The sequence below is a fragment of the Camelus ferus genome, chromosome 8 (genome assembly GCF_009834535.1).
Source record: "Camelus ferus isolate YT-003-E chromosome 8, BCGSAC_Cfer_1.0, whole genome shotgun sequence".
NCBI classification, from domain to species: domain Eukaryota; kingdom Metazoa; phylum Chordata; class Mammalia; order Artiodactyla; family Camelidae; genus Camelus; species Camelus ferus.
The window spans coordinates 39,828,563-39,852,913 of record NC_045703.1 but is presented as its reverse complement, the minus strand read 5'-3'; the positions used below and the strand labels follow the sequence as shown (position 1 = coordinate 39,852,913).

Genomic DNA, 24,351 nt, shown 5'->3' with positions numbered 1-24,351 from the left:
CATGGGTGTCTCTGGTGCACATTTCTTGGAATAAAAAATAGTGATTTTATGTTTTGAACTGCCTGGTTCACTTGATGAAGCCTTGCAAAATGTCCTACCTTATTTGATTTCAAGTAGGGAGAAAGTGAAGATGGAGACATGAGGTCAAGGCTATTAGCATGATGCAGACAACTAGAGCTGAATCTGAGTCATATTAAGATGTTAACTATAAAAGGAAAACAAGGTACACATGTTAGGAATATGAGAAAGACAGAGGTTATATCACTTATGACTGGATGCAGAGAGAGCATACAGGAGAACGGCGGGAAGTAGGCTGGCACACTTTAATCCTGGTTAGTTGAGAGACCACTAATTGAACCAGAAACTGAAATAGAAAAAAGATTGTATCTGAGGGGAAATGTGTGATGTCGAATTTCAAGTGGCAGTAGGCCATGTGGAGAAGTCCCCAAGTTTGGATAGCTCCGAGTAGAGACATAGAAAAGCAGAAACAGAGCAAAAAAACTGAGATTCATGAATACATGGAAAAACATTTTAAAATGCTACAGACATCTGTACATTTTTAAATAATAATAATAACACCCATTTGTCTCCCTAATTTAAGCTTTTGACCAATATCACGTTGCTGGCTTGAGTAAGGAGTTGGAAAGGAAAGGTCACTGAAGCCAGAGTAATGTTTTCTAATCATTCTCCAGAACACTTTTAGCTCCACCAGCTCCTTCCAAGACTGTGTGGTGTCCATATGGACAGTGAGGCACTGGGTTATAAAGATAGCTTGAGAGGGACTAAAGATGTTCAGGCACGTGTCCTTCAGAGAAGCACACGTGACAGACAGCGCGGCAGAGGAGGATCGGGGTGGAGGCAGCCCCTCCTCCTGCCACTGCCGATGAAGAACTCCCAGGCAGTCTCTGAACGGCTCCGGCAAGGCCAGGAGGAAGGAGGAGGATGCCTGCATTTGTCTAATCTGGGAACATTTACTTTCTCTTACCTGTAAGTTTCACAACAGAAAGGAGGCAAGGGTTCAGCTTGGGATGATAACCCACCTCCAAAATCCAAAAACACTTAACAAATTTATCTCTTTAAAAAAAAAAAAAGAAAAGAAAAGAAATTCTAATTCAATGCTTCAGAGACTTCACAGTGCTTTTCTTGCATGTATTACAAAATCAAAGATACTTATCAATTTCGGCTAATTTGAGAAAATTCTAATCAAACCACCAGGAAATTCACGTGGCCCATGTAGGATTCTTCTTCCTTTTGCTTTACCCCTGTGATTTTATTAGCAATAGTAATCACCCAAAGCCATTACCTGGAACTTTCCCTTCACATTACTGCAAAGTCATCCTACACAGAAAGCCCCACAGGAAGTCATATTCAACACGACCTTGAACCATGGTGCACTTCGTCGCGTCAGAGTGTAGATTCCAATGATTAGCACTTTCTGTCCCCGCCCCCAATAGCATTCCTACACTCTCAAGGTCTCCATTCACTCTTGAATCCTGCAATGGGACTGGAGAGTTCATATTATTAGCCTTTGGTCTGTTGATTTGCATGAATAAGATATGCAAGCACCACCACTTGTCCAAGCATCCATATCAGGGCAACCACACACACCCAAAGTCTTTCTTTCCATAATCTGTTGCAGGTTACAGCATGTACACTAAAAAAAAAAAAAAAAAAAAGTATCCAGCCTCACCACATAAAGTTGCATAAAATCTCAAGGAAGCACAGATTTTTCTGAATAAAGAAATGTTATTTCTAGTTATTGCTGTGTGTATGGATGTATGCTTGTGTGTTTAAGGGAGCTCCCTCCCTTCAGCCTCCCCCTTGCAATTCATGAGTAGAAGTAAGAGGAGATTAGATTCCTTGCCCTTCACCTGCCCTTGAAACCTAAGTGAACACAACAATTCTGAACTAGTGGCAAAGCTGGTAAACATCCATTTTACATAATGGGTAAATCTGACTGGGGCAATGTATATCATTTTAAAAATTGAAGTATGAGACATATTTAGGCTGCTATTTTGATGTATGCAATTTTTAAAAACTCACTCACTACTCTTTAGAATAGATCACAGCTCTACTGTGAGTTACAATTTAGGTGGATTCCAGAGAGTTTGGAGACAAAACACAGAGAGCTACACCCTTTTTCCAACCTCAACACTCTCCCCACCCCAACCACATAGTTTGTCATTGGATCAGGTCTTGATGGTAATGCTTTTTTCCGACCATCCACTTACTATTCCTTCAACATGGGTCTTACCTGTGTTCAAGCAAATACGTATTTGTGTATTTGAAGGAAAATTTCATATGAAGGTTTATATATTAACTCTGGAAAAATAATCCCCACATTTAGGTAAAGTCATCAAAAAATTCCTTTACAAATAAATATTACCAAAGGGATGGATTTTACTTGAAAGAGTTTTGCTTTTCTCTCTCGAATAGTCTCCATCATATAGATCTGATCAAAAACAAAACAAAATAGCAAAAAATATTCTACTGCTTTTAATGACGCAAAATAAAAGTGCTTTTCTGAATGTTATCTTACGGTGTTCTTCAAAAGAGATAATAAAAGTGTTTATTTCTCATTCAATTCTCAAGTGTTTGTTGTTTTAACTATATATTTGCAGGATGCTGGTGGCAGGACTGACTCCGTATTTTCACTTTTCTCATCATTCAGGAGGTACTTGTATCTCTCTATTGACTCCTTGATTTTTAAGTTTTGAAATAAGTAAAGACTCAGGAAGCTGCAAAATTGAAGGGAGACCCCCTGTACCACTCTCCAGCCTCTCCCAATGGGATACTGCTTTACTAGAATAAACAGTCAAAACCAGGAAGTTGATATTGGTACCATCCATAGAGCCATTCAGATGACACCAGTTTTACAAGTACATACACATCTGTGAGTTTGTATGTATGTACTTCTGTGCAATTTTATCATCTGTGTAGTTTTGTGTAACCATCACCACATTCAAGATACAGAAATGATCTATCACCACAAGCCCCCCTCCTGCTACCCCTTCAGGGTCACACTCAACCTATCTGATCCGTATCCCTAAGCCTAATCATGAATCTGTTTCCATCTGTATAATTGTGTTACTTTGAGAATTTCATATAAGTAGAATCATACAGTGTACAACCTTTAGAGACTGGCTTTTCTCATTTACATAATGCCCTTGACATACATCACTTTAAATACATCATGCCACTCCCTTCTGGCCTGTAGTTTCTGCTGAAAAATCAGCTGCTAACATTATGGGAGTTCCCCTGTATGTTATTTGTTGCTTTTCTCTTGCTGATTTTAATGTTTTCTCCTTATCCTTAATTTTTGTCAGTTTGATTACTATGTGCCTCAGTGTGTTCCTCTTTGGGTTGATCCTGTGTGGAACTCTCTGTGCTTCCTGGACTTAAGTCACTGATGTAAATCAGAATTGTTGGGTACATCAATGGTCGTTTTTCCCCTTTTTATCACTAAGTCATATGCCATGATATGGATGTACCACAGTTTTAACCATTCACTCATTGTAAGGCATTTGGGTTGGTCCCAGTTTGAGGCTATTATGCTAAGAATATTTGTGTGTAGGTTTTGTGTGATCATAAGTTTTCATTTCTCTGCAATAAATGCTCCAGAGTGACATTGCTGGGTCATATGGTTGCATGCTTAGTTTTATTTAAAAAAAAAAAAACTGCCACTTATTTTTTTCAGAATTGCTGCAGCATTTTACATTCCCACAAGCAATGTGTAAGAGATCTGGTTTCTCTGCCTCTTTACCATCATTTAGTATTTTCACTGTTTTTCTTTTTATCTTAGCCATTTTGATAGTTATGTGGTGATATCTCATTGTGGCTTTAATTGCGTTTCCCTAATGGCAAAGATGCTGAACACCTTTCATGTGCTTATTTGTCATCTGTATATCTTCAGTGAAGTATCTGTTCATTTATTTTGCTCATTTCATCATTGGAGGGTTTTTTTTAATGTTGAGTTTTTAAAGATTGTTTATATTTCCTAGATAAAAATTCTTTCTCAGATATGTGGTATAGTTTCTCCTATTTGCAGCTTGCCTTTTTATCCTTAAAACAGGATGTTTCACAGAGTAAACATTTCTTTAATTTCGACAAGGTTCAATTTATTTGGTTTTTTCTTTTATAGATTGTGCTTTCAGCGTCCAGCCTAAGAAACTTTTGCCTAGCCTTTGATCCTAAAGATTTTCTTCAATTTTTTTTAAAGCTATAGTTGTAGGTTCTACATTTAATTCCATAATCCATTTTGAGTTAATTTTTGCATAAATTTTGAGGTTTAAGTTGGGATTCATTATTTCATCCATGGATGTCCAATTAATTCTTACACCATTTGTTGAAAAAGCTATATGTCCTCCATTGAATAGCCTTACATCTTTGTAAAAAATCAGGACATATTTGTGTAAGACTATTTCTGGGTTCTCTATTCTGCTCCATTTCCCTGTGTGTTTATCCCTCTAACAGTTCAACATTCTAACACTTCTACCTAATATTATTGTGGATATATAGACTTGACACCAAAAAGAACAAAATCTACTGCTTCTAAAGATGTAAATTAAAAGTATTTTCCAAATATAACCCTATGTTGTTCTCTGAAAGAGAAATAAAAGTTGATTTTTAAGAAAACAATTCCTTCCCTAGAAAAGCTGAAAATTAACTTGCCATTTTAAACCTTTCAATTTCATGATCCAAGTATTAATTCAAAATGTTTCTGTTAAAGCAAAAAAAAAAAAAAAAAAAAAAAAGATTAATATGCCAACATGAAAAAGATAAACCACAAAAATACATATCTAAAGACTGAGAAAAATTACTAGAAAAAAGACACAACTAAGAAATAATGTTTTTTTAACATACGACATAGATAAAGAAACAATAGACAGCATATAAACTTTTGGTAGTTTACGATTTACAGAAGTCCATAGTCTCTTGAACCAGCCTGTCATTGCATGATCTCAATTTTAAAACTGAGAGAACTGAGGTACAGAAAGTGTAAGTTCTTAAAGGATTGAAGTTTTCACCAAGCTGTTGTTAGTCTAGGTAAGCATGGACCTACCATAGTCTCAAATCTACTTCTTAGTCCACTCGGCTCTATTTTTTTATTCATTAGTAAGTGAAAAAGGAATCAAAATTTGAATATTAGAGTCAAGTATCATACAAAGAAAACACTGCCCAACTCCTGCAGGAGTGACACTGCTTCAGTCACTCTACAACCAGCACCCACCCTTATCATGTTCTTGGTTTAGGCAAAAAAAGCACATCATATTTTATTGATGATATATTCATTCAAGGAACATTCGTTAAGCCCCATTTTTGCCATTCCCTTAGGGATGGTGAGTAAGATACCATCCCTGCCACCCATGGATTTTGTCATTTAGTTGAAATAAAAATTTTATACTCTTTTACCAGAGAGCATTTTGGTGGCTTACTCTGATATATTAAACTATTTAAAAGCAGATGAGTATTTTCTGATTTAAAATGACAGACATCACGTGTGTTTGTCTCCATTGTTCCCAAGACGTCGTTAAACTGATGGGAAAGGAATTTTTAAGGAAATGAAGCCATAAATAGGCAGAGAAGTGGAGGGAGGAAAAAAATGATTGCATAAATTATTTCAAAGCATTTTTAGAATAGTAAAAGGATGTAAGAGTCTAATGAATAAAACAGAAAAAATATAAGCATGAAACAAGAAGAAAGAAGTAGAGATTTTAAATAAGAAATGGTGTCTTTCAACCAGTAATCCACTAAAAAACAATCCAGGATGGCAGCCACATATCAAGACTAGAAAGCAATTAGACAAATTAGAAAAGAAATGACTGGGCTAAAGTAAAAATAATTTTTAAAAGAATAAGAAGAATTTCATGAGTAAACACTATGAAAAGATGATATAAGATACTGGAAGGAAATAGTGGGGAAAGGTCTTTTACTTTTAGTTATAAGCTCTCATATTTTATTTATTATTAAGAAGTAAGTATCTTACTAGATATAATATTTTTAAAGCAGAGTTAAGTGTAAAATAAGGAAAAATAAGGCCAAGATGCTCAATAATAAGACTAATACAATAAAAAAAAAATGCACTGCTAGCAGACTACAGATACATCCCTGGGTGTTTTAGTAGCAGAATTTGGAACTGTACTCCCTGACAATCTTCTGGAAACAGTCACTGAAAAGTTCATCAGATTCTTTAGCAGATATGTGAGCTGGAGTAAGACGTGGCATTTTCCTGTGAAAACAAAGGTGGCCTAATAGAGACACCTAGCACAACAGAAGTTCATCCTTCCTCTACTCTGTGACGAGCTGAATGATAACCTTTCAGGCAGGATTAAGATTCTCCTTACAAAATTATTTCAACCCCATCCTAACACATAACAGATATAGTAGCATTTAAGGCCCTAGGATTTACTCCATGTAGTTTGGCAGAGCAAGTTTTAGTCTCAGATACTAACGTGGAGAAGAAAGTATGTGATGTCATTTGGACCTGCACACCTTGGTTCCACTCCAATACTACCTGGACAGCAAAGTCCAGGTTGGGGCTATGGAAAAAAATAAAGCGAAGCAGATCTAAAGAAAATGCTTCTGAAGATAGGGCTGACCTTTATGCTTAGCCAGCAAGGAGCGAGCAATTCTCCAAGTAGTCATATGAGTGTGAACAACATATACTTTTGGTGGTACAAAGCCTGACTTCAACATGACTCATTCCTGTTTCTCACGCCAGTAGCACTGAGAACATTAAAACAGAACAGGAGATAAGGTTCATGGAGAACTGGGACTCCACTGAAGATTAAACATTACCCAATGAATTCAAGAATCCAGTCTCTTATCTGTCTCTTCTAATAGCTCCAGAGGACCAGAGATGAGATCAAAGATCAGACAGACAGAATTGAACAAGTAAAGAACTAAATTCACACGCTTTTATTAACAACCAACTTTAAAGCCTATTTCAAAGATACAAGAAAAAATGATATAAAAGGAGACATTGGGATATTATAAGGCAACCCTGTGATGGTGATAAACTGTAACTTCCTGCCTTTTTTTGACAGTCAGCATTGCAGAGCTGTGGCAGAGCTTTGACTCTGCTCTCTGCGTGGCTTGCTGAAGGTCTGGTGTGCAGAGGTTATGAGCATTCACCAAGTGAAAGTGTGCATCTTCAGATCTGACAGCATTCTCCATGTAAGATAATGCATGAGAACTACTCTCACAGTGTTTTGAACAAAAACTGCCTCAACAATCTGTGTTTTAATACACAGGTTCCTTTGCTGCCTGTGAATTCTATCATCAGACAGTATTTGCTACAAATATGGTTGATAATATGCTTAAGTGAACCAACAGCATGTCGTAACTGTTACAATGTTTCCCTCTGTTTAATTCATCCTTTATCACAGGTCCACTAGATCTTTCTATTTAAATTCACTTACGCTGGTAAGTCAAAAACTTGACTGCTCATCCACAGAAAACATTCAAACCTTAGAGTGGCATTCATGACTTTCTACTATTAGGTATTAACTAACTTTTGCAGCCTTATTTCCTACTTTACTTTTTCATGAATGCTAAGATACAATTAAATTAATCTACTTGCTAATACCCATCATGTACATCATGTACATATTCACCTGTTTTTGCCACCAAGTGTTCCTCAGCATATAATGATTTTAACTATGCATCTCCCTTCTGTCAAAATCTTTCCAAGGCTTTATTTACATGGATACATTTTTTTCTTTACCATATCCTTAGATAAAATATAATTGCCTTTTTCTTTCTTCCTCTTTGGCATTTTTACAGGGCATTTGTGATTTTAAGTTAACATCACTTTTGGCTATTTAATAATATACTTTGCTAATAACGATAAATATTTGAATATATGCCACACTGACCCAAACACATGTGGAGTAATTATTTTTTCACCTGGGGATAAACTGAAAAAAAACGTTTTGAATTTAGAAGAAGACAACTAATGATACACTATTTAGAAACTTTGTTATGAGAGAAAGGGATGGAGGAACAGGCCATATGTATTTGGAAAATAAACTCATAAAATGAAAAAATATCAGATAGCTCCAAATGTTCAAAGTAACAGACACTCTGTGTTTTTGAAATCTTGGTATGTAAAAGGCTAGGTACCAATTGCAGTAATGCTGATCTTGTCATCACGAGTTGGTGTAAGGATCAATGGGTACACGATTAAGAAGCAGATTTTAGCTGAATTTAAGAAAGAGCTTTGTTACCAAACTCTTAGAGAAGAAAAGGACTGCCTTTTATGATGCTACACTAGCAGGCTCTGAATGTGTATGAACAGAAGCTGCAGAATCATCTTTTAAGACTACCACAGAAGTAATTCTTACATAAAATGGCCTGTGTGACTTCTATGTGTCCTTCAAGTGCTAAGATTCTAAGAGCCTAGACATGTCTACTCTAAGCTTTTCACAGCAGCATCTGACAATATGCTCCTATGTCTTGCACCTCTAAAACCAATTTAGATCTACACAGAGTGCTCATGAGCCCATTTTAGAATCACATAAAATGCCAAGAAATAGCATCCCTATTGGATTAGAGAGATCACATGAGGATGCTCTTGATATTTTAATTCTCAATATTCCATTCACTTGCACTTAGGTATTAGTCTAGAAAATGTAAGGAAAAAAGAATCCAATAGTGAATCTGCAACCCTTAAATATTTGAAGTACGCAAATAGTTGTTTATACTTGGCCAACATTTGATCAGATTTTAGAAGAAAATTAGTTTCATTAAAAATTCTTAAAAAACAGAATGTATTTCTCTGTAAATGCCTGGTAACATTAATATCTTATGTACAATTTATCATCAGCTCTTGAGAAAATGCAAGTCTAAAGCTTTTCAAGGAAATCTTTTTCACGAAATACTTTACCATGCATAACAACTGATTTAATGTTTTTCAAGAGTATCTTTAAATGGCGTTCTAATTTAGATCCCAAACTGTTGCCTTGCCAAAACCTTTGGTTTGTTCCACCTAAGGTACGTCTTTCTGACAAGCTCTGGGTCTATACAGCATGACAGAGCCCTTACTTTTTGTCTGTGCAAAGAGAATAATGTGAGCAAAGACGTAGGGCAGGGGAGAGCATCTGGTGACAAGATCATGTTTTATAAAGACAATTGTGATCACCATGTTGCGGAGGCACTGGGCAGGGGCCAGTTGGAGGCAGGGCCACTGATTTGTCTTTTGAGATAACCAAGGTAAGAGGTAACAAAGATTTAAATGAAGACAGAAAAAAATGTGAATAGGAAAGAACACAGACAAAAAGTACCCTCGTTCTTTTTCATTATCACTTGGCCTGCACTAATGTGGACTTATAGCAACCCTGGGCTGGATCGCTATTAAAGTCTCTTCACTTCCCTCTTTTCCAACTTCTTTCTTTAAAATTATTCCACTCAATAGATATGTGTGGGCTGAAATCATGAACAAATGAATTATGTCACATTAGTTTTTCTATTGTCCATTTTCCACAATTCGTTCTCTGACTCAAAATACTCAAATACTCATTGATTCTCCAGTCTTCATAAAATATAGTTTAAAGTCCATCCCATTTTGACCCTAACCTATCAGATGTCTTCAGCACATCCTTCTTGCCTACCTTTCATCAACACTTCACATCAGACCCCCTAGACTTATTACATAACCAGAATGCAATATATTAATTTTCACCCTATACTGACCTCTGCTATTTCCCTCCCTATGTCTCTTTACATGCCAAATCATATCACCCTTGAAGATATAGCTCAATTTTTAACTTCCATAAAACCTGTCCAGCATTTTGGTCCACACACTGCAATCCCGTCTTCTGAATTATTAAACAATTTCTATCTGTAAAATTTGTCATTTATAAACCTGATTTTAATTAATATAAGGATATGGCTGACAGGCAGAAATAAGATGTACTGTTTAAAAGCATGATTTTCTTTATAAGGTGTAATTTATGTCCACTTTTTTGTCTTTTAATTCATTCATCCATGGCTATTTTATTCAGATTTGCATTAAAATATTTTAAATAGGGCTTGTTGATGGCTGTTTAATAATTTAACTTCCTTCTTTGCTCCTACCAAAAACTGGTTAGTACATACCAGGTATGTTAGCATAATCTTTTGAATTATATATCAGCCTGGTAACTTTATACAACATGCTTTTTTAAGCATGTCTGATCTTTAACTCCAACGCATATTTACATTTCCACTGACTTTGCTTTCCTAGGTCTTACTGTAAACTTCCTTTTTGGTCCCCAAATGTGACCCATCAGAGCTATATGTGTTAGGACTGCATAGTTTTCTTAGGATGAGCAGCTGCAGCTGGCTGATTTCATTAATTTTCTCATCAGATTATGTTAATATCACTTTAAAATAGAAGCTAACCTTTTTAACATGGCACATTGTATATTTATTTGTTAAATAATTTTCTTTATTTTCTATTGTATATCATGCCTGTTTGAAATAAAATTTTTTAATGATAAAAATGCTATTTTCCCAATGGTAAAATGTGTAAAATGCAGAAAGTAGGGAAAAAAAGATTTCACCATAGTCCCACCACTCTCATATAATCTCTGTTTACATTCCAATGCATTGTCTTCTCCTCTTTGTTTAACGTTATCGACATAAATGTGATTGTATTTTACATTCATGTCTATCACATACACTTAACATTACACGTAACTATTGCCCATATTATTGCAAACTCTTTGCAAACATTACTCCCAGCAGTTGAAAGACCATCCATCATAGAAACTACTTGGTGTTGCAGGGTTTTTCTTCATGGGAATCTATTTTCTCCTTCAGTTCATGGATTATGAATCTGAAAACTGTCTCAGGTCAGGAAACTAGGCATGCTATTCTAATTATATACTGGGATAGCTGACTTCATTCTTCTTCTTTCTTTTGGTTAATGTTTTAAGTAACACTTATTGTCTTCCCATCTATCTTTCCCATAGGAACACCATGATTAATAACAATTTCCATAGCTCCCTAAGGACCAGGCCCTTATGGTTGCCACTCCAGCCTTGCCAATCATTATAATAATTGCGCCAAGCATACTTCTGGTGTTTAAATGCCATCACCTGGCTGGTGGTATTTCTGAATCCTGTCATCCCATTGCTCAGGAAATCCTTTCACTGACTTTCTCTGATATATCAGATTTCTTTATCATAGTCCTTTTGATTATTAATTCCCCTGAGTCTTTTCAATGTCTGAGGTATTGCAACCTCCAATGTATGCTCTCCAAGTATCCCATACCATTTCACCACAGGTGAAAAATTTAAGAAGGTCTGTAACATGCCTTTTGTCCACCCAGGACCAGTGATATGATCCTCCTTGCCAGCCAGCTGGTGAGTTATCTAACCAAACTGAATGTTTTCTTGCCATTGAGGAACTCACTATCTAGTGGAGAACAGTGAGGAGAGACGTGCATATTAATAATGTCCACACAAGTCTCTTCACGTATTTCAACAGAAAATATCTGTGATATCCCCAAGTGTAAAAATCCCAAAGGTCTTACATCCTAGGAACAAACCAATGAGCTCCACATGTTATAAAGCATAATACTTACTATAATTGCATTTAACCATTATTTTAAAACTAGGAAAAACAAAGGCAGGAACTATAAACTTCTGAGATAAAATTACCTACTTAATTTCTTAAAAGGTGCATCATTTGCAGAAAATGGGGGTGGGAGAAATTTCTTCCCCCCTAACTTCAGTTGGTGAGTTTTGTATGATCCGCCAAGTTAGGCTGATTGATTATATTACATAACAGCTGTATTTTGTTCTAAAGAAGTAGTCTTCTTGTTACATAATTTATCTAGATTATCTTCTTGAGCACAGGGCAGGGAAGAGTGCATGGATAGTTCTGACTGTAACCAAGTGACTTCTCTGACTAGGAATCATGACAATCTCTTTCATATATGTTATCTTGTTTAGTCCTCATAATAACACCTGGTGGAAGGTATTAACCCCATTTTTATATGTGATAACAAAGAGTGGGATCAGTTAAGTAGCCTATCTAAAATTGAAATCTGGATGTGGCTAAGGCAAGATTTAAGCCAGAAAGGCTGATTCTAAAGTTTGACCTATTCTAGTAGTTATCAGGTGGAGAGACAATTTTATTTTTGACTATGTCCTATATAATTTTTTTCCAAGTAACTCTTTATGAAGAAAGCAGATAATCAAAACATGACTTTCTCAGCAATTTTCTTGGGTAAAAGAACGCAATTTCTTTCTTCCTTATGTGGCTTTATGATGAAACACAAATCACAGCGTCGTTTCTCTTACCATATATCCAATTTAGGGATGTTTTATGTTTTTAAAAATTAAGATATAAAATAACTTACAGGGAGATTCCAGAGGAAAAGAAAGAGAGAAGATAATTCTAATTCCAATGCCTATACATGAGTTTCCAATAAACAATTCCGAAAACAGGAACTAAATAATATAGGAAAAGAAGCCTTTGAAAGAAAAATTTGGGCCATTTGAAAATAAAAACGTAGCCTGACTCAAACACATAGACTATGAGACTCAGGGATAATGGAGGAAATCTCTACTTCTGTGAGGGTTGTGACCTATTCTACGAGGTAGAGGGGCTTACTTTAGAGGCAGAGACCAGAGAAAATCAGAACTGCAAAGCAGAAAAGAGAAACCACAGCAGTGGACTTTCTGGGAGCTCTCCGTGGTGCTGCTCAATCAACCCAAGCCTTGCTTGATGGTTTCTATTGAAGCCACATTAGCTCTTTTTTGAGTTAAGGTGCTTTCCAGATCCAAATATTTATGAAACTAGGAGACAGACTGCTATGATTTACAGCAGAGTAATTTTACTCTCCTTTCACTGATTAAATTGTCTCTAAGCTTAGCATACAGTAGTAAATTACTAAGGTGCTGTTGAGACAGCAGGCCTCAAATACCACTAAAGGTAGTTTGTTTAAGGGCTCTGTAGCAACCTACCATTGTCCTGTGTGGGGTAGAATTAGCTTTTCTTGGCCATCTGAGGAGAGATTATTATCAAAGGGATGACTGGGAGCATCTCTTTGAGGTCCTCTTTTAAAACCAAATGATAAAATTGCCTATCTGCCTGAATTACTTCTCACATGCAAATAAACCTGGTTTTCTAAGTTTTAGAGTCTTAGCTCAAGCAAGCCTGTACTGATTCACAAAGAATTATTAGTGTATCTCTAGGAATTTTTATTTCTGAAAATAAATGTACCTCATATTTTACCTTAGAAAAATGTCTCTGGAGAGTCAACAAATATAATAGTAATAAAAAGTTATTACTACATAGAAGAAGAATTTTTCACCTAGATCCTTATATAAAGGTAGAAATGATGGCCCATGACCTTAATTTCTATCATCTTGTGATCATAAACTAGATAATGGCTGGCTTTAAGGAGTTAGGGAGCTTCCAAGTCAATATGGCAGACTGAACAGACACAATTCCTTACTTCCTCCATAAATTTATATAACAGTAAAGAATAAAAACTATAATAAATTTACAACAGCAATGAAAATTAAATGTGGCAGAGTAACTTAATTAAATCAGATATTTGATAAGATTTTTACAAGATGAAAAACACATGTGGTTCTAACTTTCACTTCCAGGAAGATGGAATAATTATACTTCTCCCTGATCTTCCCATTAGGTAAAACTAAGAAGCCTGGGCATTAAACATAAAACAAACATAAGAAGACTATGGAAGGTGACGAGAAGAAACTTTAGGACCCAATGACTGAAATGCTAGCAAATTCCCTGGGTTTGATTTTGCCTCATATATCTCAGAATTATTACTCAGGAAACTGACAACTGGAAACTCCAACAGTCACAGGCAAAAAAAAAAAAAAAAAGAAAGAAAAAAAAGCCCTAGCTAAAGATTGTTCTCACTGAACAAAGGACCAGGAAAAGTGCAAACTAGCAACACATAAAACTTTCAGGCAATAACTACTCTACTCCAGCAGAACACAAGAGAAAAAGGAAAACAAGCAAACAAACAAACATGTGACCTCACTTCCACCCACACCAGCAAAGGATGAGAGATGCACCCACACCAAGTTGTTATGAGGTACCCCACCCCCCACAATATGATGTAAGAGAAGACTGAGTGGGTAGCCAGGACTTTCATCCCTGTTATATCAATGTTAATATCTTGGTTATGAGGTTGTACAATATTTTTGAAAAATGTTACCACTGAGGAAAATATATATAAAATCTCTGTGCTATTTCTTACAACTCCATATGAATCTATAGTAAACTCAAAATCAAAATTTGAAGTTTAATTAAAAATATATGTGAAAAAGAAACATTATGATACACAGAGGATTAAGACCACAAATACAATGTCCATACTATAGGAATACCAGAAAAGGAATCAGAGAAAAATTAAAAGGAAAGAATAATAAAAATGTTTCTTTTTTTAACTGAAGGATTCAATAAGGTCTAGCTGACACATAAAAAAGATCTGATCCCAGATGCGTGCTTGCAAACACCAAAGATGATAAAAAGATCCTAAAATCTTTTACTGACAAAGTACAGGTACCTATAAAGTCACAAAATTTGTCTGAAGCTATGCTTCTTATCAGAAATAATGGATGCCTAACAACTATAAAATAATGATTACAAAGTACTAAGGGAAATTATTTTGAATCTATATTTCTATATCTAGACAAAAATATCAACCAATGTGAAAACAAAGCAAACACACTTGAGAGAATGCAAGTACTCTGCAATTTTACCTCCCTTGTATCTTTCAGGTTGAAAAAAAAAATAAGTATATCAAAAGAAAACCAAAAAAAGAGAAAAGAATTCAAGGACTTGAGGAAAGAAATCCAAGAAACAGCAAATATACCAGCAGTAAAATTTAAACATTTTCTATAATGACAGCTCTAAAATAGACCTAATAAACAAGAGGTAAAAATCTTAAAAAGAAATAAAGAGCTCCTAGAATACTTTCAAGAGGAAAGTGGATTCTTTACAGTACAAAATATGATTGAAAAATTAGGTACTGATAATACCACCTTTATCTTATTAATTTCTGTACTGACTAAAATTATATTGACTTACGCATGTTTTCACTAGATAACTAAACAATAAGTAAAACTCCAGTTGTTTTTAGAGCACTTGATAGCTATTGACAAAATGGTGAAAGCTGGTGGACTCTGCATCCTAACGTCTGACAGTGACTTTGGTCTCTAAGCCTATGCGACAGGACTCTATAGTGAAATCCTTTCCATGTCTTAGCACCGAGTATTCTGTTTGAGGAGTTTCTCAAGTTAGGTCATCTCAAATTTTTAAAATATCATATTCTCACTTTATGAAAAATAAATCCTCAATTCAGGTGATTTCTAACTTCAAGGTAAAACAACAACACATTACTATAGTTGTCTTACACACAGTCTTAAGACACTACAGGAACAATATACTTTTTTCTCCTTTTAAATTCAGGATGTTTGGAAATACTTATCTTAGGAAAGTTGAATTGATTGAATCACAGCTCTGTTACCTTTGTTACAGGATATAGCTATAGTGGCCCAGGTACATAGAAACTGCCAGCACCCCTACCTAGGCAAAACTAGTCAGGTACAGATTGCAACAGTGCATAGAATGAACTGTACGAAAGATGCATTTATTCCTTTGTGCTTGAATGTAGGAACTAAACTTCCTTGAAACACCACCTAATTATCACCTCTTCCTTTCAGAGAACATAAGCAAACATGCTATAAACAGCCGATTGAAGAGTCATCAAAGCTATTTTAGGAGTCAGCATTGTGAAGGAGACGAGATGCCCACCGCTCCTCTTCTTCCTAGGATCACAGACTACATCTCTTCGCCTCCGTTGTAGCTATGAGCGTCAATTTGACTGACTTTTCTAGCCAACAGAATTCAAAAAAAAGTGATGTACACTCTTTTCAGGTTTGGCCTAGAGAAATGTATCATATGATCTTCCAGGCCTTTTCACCTTACAGGGAAATGGAATGAAGTTGAGCAAAGTAACCTTGGAAACCCCACACAGAGAATGGTAGGGCAACAAGGTAGAAGGAATGTGGGTTACTGACTCACTGGAAGAAGCACCATACATTGATTAAAGCATCATATTTGACTCTGCAGTGAGATGGTTGAGCTAATGCACACATTTCAATTTGCTTGTTACAGCAGCTATCATTACCTCATATGACTACCTCACACTCACTCTCATCTTAAAATTGCAACTGATTGAGCCTTTCAAAATGCAGTTCACTTTAAGCCGTAGAAGCACACTATTATTAATAGTGCATCAAATGGTAGCCCAGGATAAATCCAAGAAGGCATTCCTCTTATGATCACAATAGATATGAAGAAAATTAAGCCCATTAAAAACAGATCCTCAGAATAGTTGTAATGAAGAATAAAGAGTATTTTAATGTGCAGATCAGTCTTAAGACAATATAATAAGATTGTTACCCATGGATGAGAGAGAAGAATCATTCACCTCCAAGATTCTGGCAATATGGTACCAGAATTTTTAAAATTTAAGAAAACAAAAATGACACCTTAATTTGAGATTTCAAAAGATTTTGATTTAGATGTCCATAAAGTTACATTTATGAAGGTAAAATGACTAAACATTTGAAAGATAACCATGTCAATTTTATCAACATCTGTAGAAAAATCTGATGGCACAGGGGTCTTTAATTTTTCTGGTTTAATTAAGATATGGTTGACAAATAAAATTGTATATATTTAAGGTACACAGCATGATGTTTTGGTATATACATGCATTGTAAAATGACTGCCATAATCAGGCTAACTAACATACTTATCACCTCACGTAGTTACCTTTGTATATGTGTGTGTGTGTGTGTGTGTGTGTGTGTGGTAAAAACATTTGAGATCAACTCTCTTAGCAAATTTGAAGTATACAATACGTTATTATTAGAGTCACCATGTTGTCCATTAGGTCTCCAGAATTTATTCATCTTATATAACTGAACTGTTGCACCCTTTGACCAGCATCTCCCCATTTCCCCCACCTCCCAGTTCTGGGTGACCGCCATTCTACTCCCTGTTACTATGAATTCGACTTTTTTAGATCCTGCATATAAGTAAGATCATGCAGTATTTGTCTTTCTGTGCCTGGCTTACTTCGCTTAGCATAATGTCTTCCAGGTTCATCCATATTGTTGCAAATGGCAGGATTTCTTTCTTTTTTAAAGGCTGTATCTAAACTAATTTAAAAAAAATAAATAAATGAACGTTCACATTTTGCAGCTTTGATATGGAGTCAAAAAAAACAAAGTTCTGCTGGGAGAGAAGAATATATCAAGATGCATTTACATTGCTACTAAAAAGAATAAAAGAGAACTTGCAGTTACTCATCTTTTTTGTTCTCTAGTTAAGCACTTGTCTAAACATAGCCAATAAAATGAAATGTGGAAGAGCTCATACGGTTTGTTCAGTTTTCCATTACACATAATTACTTTCTATCCATTTATCATTATCTCGATGACTCAAACTGAAAGATTATTTGCTTCTTTCTCTTGTGTTGCTTAAATTATTTGACTATATGAACAAAAATGATAACTAGTCTCTTTTTCAGTGGTTGAAAGTGTAGAGGTACTAAATTTTATTGACAATTACTGATACTCTGTAATTCAGTACATGCATGTTAAGTAAGTCTAGGACATCCATGTCTTCATTTTTGTCAAGGTTGATAGCTACATCGTATAACTAGACATTTTAAATGGATTTATCCCTTAATCAAAAAAACCCAACAGTTTTCATGCAAGAAAAGATGGTGACAGATATATACATATAGACACATATGTAGGTACATATATGTGTTGTGTGTATGTGTAAACACGTATATACATATGCAGAATTAATCTAGCCTGTTAGTACAGTTTATATAATCCCTAGCCTGCTTGCTGAACTGAATATTATATATGGCTTTTAAATGCCTATTGTCAGCTTTTAAAAGACTTCTAATGTCCTACTTCTGGGGACTAAACCTCTCAGCCAAGCCACATTCTCATGCCATGAAATAAAGCAACTTTAGGGCTTTCACTCATTTTGTTTTAGGTTAAGTAGCAACCAAAAGGAAGCACACTTAGCTCAGACAGCTATGCATGTGATGAACAAAATGTCACTTTTTTTACACTGCCCTTGTCACTGTTTCTCAATATGGTTCTGCCTGTGCATACAAAATGTGGAAATAAATGCTCCCACCTCCAGACTGTCTGAATGAATATATTTCATGAGTCCGTGTGTTCATTTTCAAAAAAAGATAGGCATTGTTTCAGGCCCCTGCCATCAATGCACCATCATGCTGCCTTAAATTTACAAGGTAGCTTGCAGGCAAGAGGTTTCTGCTATTGTCCCAAGCATTATGAGCCTGAAAACTATTGGCAGGTTAACAACCATTGCAAAGAACACTGTTGCAAAACAGGATCATTTTGTTTTATTATGAACCCCTAATTTGCTCATGGAATTATTATTTAATGTTCTCCCATAACCATCGTACATATATGCACATGCATACACACACACATGCAGTTTCAAAGCTAGCAGATACTGTGGGACTGGAGGACTGAAGAAGCTAATGCTAGATTGCGTAATGGAGCTCCTCACCCACTGGCCCTGGACAGGGATGTTCCAAGTCATTAGCATCGCCTCTGTTTTTGGCAAGATCCCTAGGTAGGACAAGGCGTCCAAACAGTCAAAGCTGGAATCTGTAGTGGCAGCACTTTCTGCCTTCCACGTGAATGGCCAGAGCTCTCAGAGCCAGCCGGCTGGTGGCTGCTCGTAACACTGGACCCTTGAGTCAAAAGAAAGGGCCAGATTAAGTACTACTGGGAATTGATTACATTTTCTTTATTCGTTCACAAGTCCTATTTATTAAGGGCTCTTACAATATCTGGCACTGATTACGGTACTTTGTGATGGCCCAACGTCTGAGTCTCATGTAGCGATTCAGAGAGCCGTTCAATTCATTATTACAGTCAAACCCTCTGCCAGCAAGCTACATCTTGACAACATTATGTACTTTTCAGCAGATGAAGTTTGGGGATGCCTGTGAGACTGTGAAGGCAAAAGCACAGAGACTCAGCAGGACATAGCTAAGGGGGAATGACAAGTAAATACATCCAAAGGGACACGAACAACCCAGGAGGGTCAGGATATGTTTTGTTTTGTTTTGTTTTTAATCACAAATAAGAGATTATGGATGTATAAGAGAGTTTGAGTTTCTTATTACTAAAGAGTTTAAGAATGGTAATATTTTACAAGAAAAAATAGAGCAATAGCAACCAAAAAATATTAAAAGCATATCTCTTCATTGTAAATTCAAATAGTCTAAGCTGTTCCAGGTATTTTCAAACATTTCATGTTTTAATTGGATTCCCAGGCAGATACCTTAGAGTCAACAAGTCACAGCCACTTAATCTTGTATTGATTTTCTAAGATGCTTCCTGCGACTATGACGACCCTAATCAATTAAGTCCTTGTAAGAAGCAAGACAATTCTTCTCTTTTCTTTCCAACGAAGCTTGAATACTTTATGCCCACAAAAATATCTGACGTTGCCTCTTATCTATCAAGGAACTGCACTGTGTTGGTAAAAATATTTTCTGCCTTTCATTTTTAAAAAATGTTTGAAGATTCTGTACAGAGAAAGCATACAGAATTGCCTTGGATTGATATAATGAATGGCTTACCAAGCAGTGGTTGTGTTGATAAAAGTTCTCTTTGGATATCAGAGAAGCGCCTTGCCCTTGGCCTTCATCACGGGGAATTGGGGGGTTGGTAGTCACTCAAGGAGACCACTCAGTGGGAAGAAGAATGTGGTTCTGCCAGTCAGTGTCAAAAAAAAAGTACAAGGCCAGCCATTTATGACTATGTTAGTATTGCACTATCCCAATAAAGAAATTGCACCTGTATTAATGTGAGAGGGCTTTGGTGTGGGAGAGGGAAGTTACTAACCTGAGCCTACCCACTTTTTCTTAGGCACAGCCCTGGAAACAACAAGGCAGGGAGAGTGGGAGGCACCAACTATTGGGTGTAAGATCGGCTCAAGGATATACTGTACAAACAGGGAATATAGCCAATATTTTATAATAACTATAAATAAAAAGTAACCTTTAAAAATTCCATGAAAATTTTTTTAAAATTTTAATTTAAAAATAGATTAGAAACAAGATTTAAGAAAGATATTGGTCTATGGAATCATACAACCTGGCCGCAAGCCTTGATGTGATGTCAGTTGAGAAACTCAGGTAAGTGTCTTAAACTCCCTGGAGTTTCATCATCTGTCCTACAAAATGGGATCAATATAACTATCTCCAAGGTGGTCTGGGAATTCTCTATACCGAATCCCTCCTCCTTTGACCCAAGTCAATTCTTCTTCCCAAGAGATCTTTCCAAAGCAGAGGAGTGACCGGGTCACTTTCCTGTCCCAAATATCCTCACGTCTGGAGAACACAGGCCCCAAGCCACTTAGCATGTCACCCTCCATCCCCTAGAGCCAGGGGTCAGCTGACCTTTCCCAGATCGTCTCTGGTCATTTGCTTCAATTCATTTCTCGCTCCAGCCATATCAAAACAGGTCTAGAACATATTTTTCAACCCTTTATAGCTGTATGTTTGTTCAAATCACCTCCCCAAAGATTTCCTGCCAAAACGTTCTTCCTGTCCTTTTCCACTTAGCAAACACTTGCTCATCCCTCAAGGCCAAGGCTATCTCCATAATCACCTCCTTTTCAAATGAGCCTGGAGCTTCTCCCAAAGGAAGCAAAGATTAATTTTTACCAGGTGAAACAATTTCATTTTTTCTTTTGCATCTAACATGCAAATATCTAGATGCTATTTAACAGCAAAGTGAAGTGATTTTTTAAAAAATGCCATCTGGGTATCTATAATCTGAGCACTAAAAGCAAAATAGGATATTATTCAGATTCCCAAAGTCAATCATCTTTAAGTCTTCACAGTCTAAGTAGTCACCGAATTGTGAGAAACCAGCACAGATACAGAAAAAACATGCCACCTGAAAAATGAGCTTATCCACATCAATTACTTTCATCATTAATATTACCTGCTATGCTCAAGATATATCGGTTCTAAAATAATGGTTTAAAATTGGTATAAATGGATAGACTGACACCCAAACAAGTGAAGTAATCTGCCCAAATGTTTGATATATGGCAGAGTTGCCATCCAAACCCAAACCCAGATCTGTCTGCCTCTATAGCCCATTCTGGTTCCACCCTTCAACACCATCTCTCTATTGCCCTTGTACTGTGGTGGGTCTCAGAGCCATGGTCTAGGTGTCTTTATCCAAAGTATGAGGTACTATCTCTAGCTAGTTCACTCAAAATACTCTTTCACTTGAGGAAAAGGGGGATTGTTGTGTGTGGACAGACAGGTTATACAGTCACCTCAAAAGGAAGCAACACGGGTCGTCTTCAAAAAACAGTGACATCCCATTAATAATACACATCATTAAAGGAAGTGTCCTCTCTGGCCCTAGACTCATTGGTAGCTTTCCTTACTTTTGATACAATCTCCTAGAATATTTTTTATGTTTGTCAAACTAAAAGGAACATATTATAGCAGGATGATGGAATGATATAAATCATACTGAGTTATTAAAAATATTCTCACCTCTTAATTTCCCTGACTGGGTTAACTGGAAGGGGTTTATTACTGTGGTGGTGGTGGTCTAGGTGATGGCTGTAGTTGTGTTTAACAGCCTAAAATTATGCATATATATCTGTAGTTCAAAAATTTTCTGGTCTTATGTTAATCTCAAAAAAAAAGCTTATTCATGCTCTGCATGAAACATGTATCAACACACAATATTTCTCACAATGCAAATAATGCAAAATTAAAAAGTCTTGATTAGAAAAGTCAGAAGATGTTACTTCAGCATAAGACTAAATATGAAGTTCCGCACGTCACAATAGAACATTTTTAGCCCTTCTTATATTCCTATTCAAAATCACCATTGTTTTCAGATGTCAGTATAGACATAGACACGGATGTAGACACAAGGCATTTAAAAAATCAATTGGAACTAGAGAAAAGTTGAGTTTAAAAGTTAGTAACATGTCAAATTTATTCCTAGGAAAAGCTCCCTTCTTTTAAGTGACTTCCCAATTAGTAACTAGGAAAAACCAACCCTGCTTACTCAGTCTGGGTCCTGGGAGAAAGGAAAGGGGACTGAGACATTGATGAGATTGGAATAGAGACTGGGAAGTTCAGCATGGTTCTTGCAGGCAGGGGGGACAATTTCCCTCTCTAACACAAGCACAGAGGTTTAATCTGACTGTAGTTCCTGTTGCGCTGACTCTCAGAACTTAAAAAAAGTTCTGATCATGGCCATGGGTAGTGGGGAAGCTCCCAAACATGCCCGAGGGGTTGGTTTTTGCCTCCAGTAATGACTTACCACATTGCTATTAAATGACTCCATAAAGTGAGTAAATTGGCAAATAGCAAGATACTGAGTCTATCCTTGAGGTGTTCTTTTTCAGCTTTTTTTGAAATAACATGAATTCTCCAGTCCTTCGTGTGCTGAAGGCCCAGCCTATCCCTCATGCTGGTTAAATAGGGATCACAATTATTATAGGCTGTTACCATTCTGTGCTAAGTAACATGGCTTGGGAACCAATTTTCTCCACAAAGTGAAGAACATTTTACACGCTGCTGGCAGTAGGGCAGAGTTAGTACTGATTCTACATTATATACACATCTAAACACTGCGTTGCCCCCTGCCCTCTCCCAACCCTTATTATCTGTCTCTATGGAGTTTAAAAAAAAGTATTATTCAAGATATGATAGGCACAAAGCTGACTCACCAAGAGCAAGTCAGGAAACCTGCATCAAAAAAATAAAAATCTATTCAGAGAAAAGGATCAATGTGTCTTAGTCACTCCAAAGGCAAAACCCAAACTGTGAATTCAATTTGGTGACAATGTCCTGCTGCTTGGAGAAGTGACCCTTTTTTAGGGGGTCATGAGCCATCAATTTAGGTGCCTATAGACACAGTCAGAAATTACCATGAAGCATAGATCTAGAAAATTTTGGCTATTCAACTTAAAAAAAAAATTGAACATCCTGGTCTAAAGAATGACAAAGATAAAACTAGTTATTTTTGTGATCTTTTCAGTGGTAAAAGTTATAAAAATTAACTGTTGCAAACTTCTAAAATGCATGTTGAACATAACGAGAATGTTCAAATTTGCAAATCTTCTTAACAATTTAAATTTTGTTCCATGAATATTGTATATAAAGTAGTAGAAAGCAAAATAGAGCAGAAGAACCTCCTAGAAGTTAAAAAGAAATTGTCAATATTAGATTTATGACATGTCACTAAATAACTGATTTTTTCATTTTATAATTCCCAACCAATTAAATGTCATTCATTGGAAGATGCACCATTCCTATGTCAATTTTATATGATGGCCCTTCCACAAAAAAAAAAAAAAAAAGCAACAAAACTCCCAATTACATCTAAAGAAGTAATTCAGAACAATGATTCAATATCTTAAATACCAAAAAACATATTGATTGATTCCCTTTCCAACCGTTGTTGGGCAAAATGAAGATATTGCTAATCATATCCCAAATTCACCAGGTTAAGTGGAATAATGAAGCAAATATTTAACTAATTAACAAATACACACAGAAAAGGAAAAGGAAACAGACAAACAAACAGAAGTCCAAATAGCTGATAATTAAAATCCAGAAAATGTTGCTTGTTCTGATTATCAAGATAAAAACCCCAGATCATAGCTGGCATTTACATCTAGACATAGCAAGGGCTGGTGCCAAGTATCACAAACGCCCATTCATTCGTTTTAGCTTTTCCTCTATAATCCTTTGTCCAGTTAGTGTTTTAGTGTTTGTGCTTGAAAACTATTTTTTAAATGTGTCTTTATTATTCCTTAAGGAAGACATTTTGTTATTCTATCGCATGTAAGAGAAGTCAAACATGGGAGGCTGAGAAGCGGGGTACTTTGTAAATCATTACCTGAAGGCCTTCAATAGCCAATCGCAGCATGCTTGGTGTAAGTTTAGAGGCTTGCTTGAAGGTGAAGTTACTCCAGTCTATGATCAAAACAAATCCATTCACTTGAAGCTCAGGATCTTCAATCATGGCTTCTAAAGAAAGTAAGATGGCACGCAAAATATCCACCAGTGTGTACCTGTCAGCCACAGAAAAGCACTGCATTAAATCTGATGGCCACTTTTGTAAAAACTAGAGAAAGTTTTTAGCATCCTAAAAATTCCCTTTAGAATACCTCAGGAACGTTAAGAAGATGTTTTGGTTTAAAAATCTTCTTTTAAGATGACATTTACTGTATTTGTTATACTCAGGGGAT

The 24,351-nt window shown here is 36.1% G+C and overlaps 1 protein-coding gene across 5 annotated transcripts in view; it reads right to left on the bottom strand.

Annotated features, from left to right (window-relative positions):
• Nucleotides 1-24,351, bottom strand: part of CLVS2 (clavesin 2) — a 59,542-nt gene that overhangs the window by 22,318 nt on the left and 12,873 nt on the right. For all 5 annotated transcript variants that reach the window (XM_032484808.1, XM_032484807.1, XM_006189571.3 and 2 more), the window contains one exon: nucleotides 24,000-24,174. In XM_032484808.1, the coding sequence (XP_032340699.1) occupies nucleotides 24,000-24,174 (175 nt within the window). The remainder of the gene's footprint in view (nucleotides 1-23,999; nucleotides 24,175-24,351) is intronic.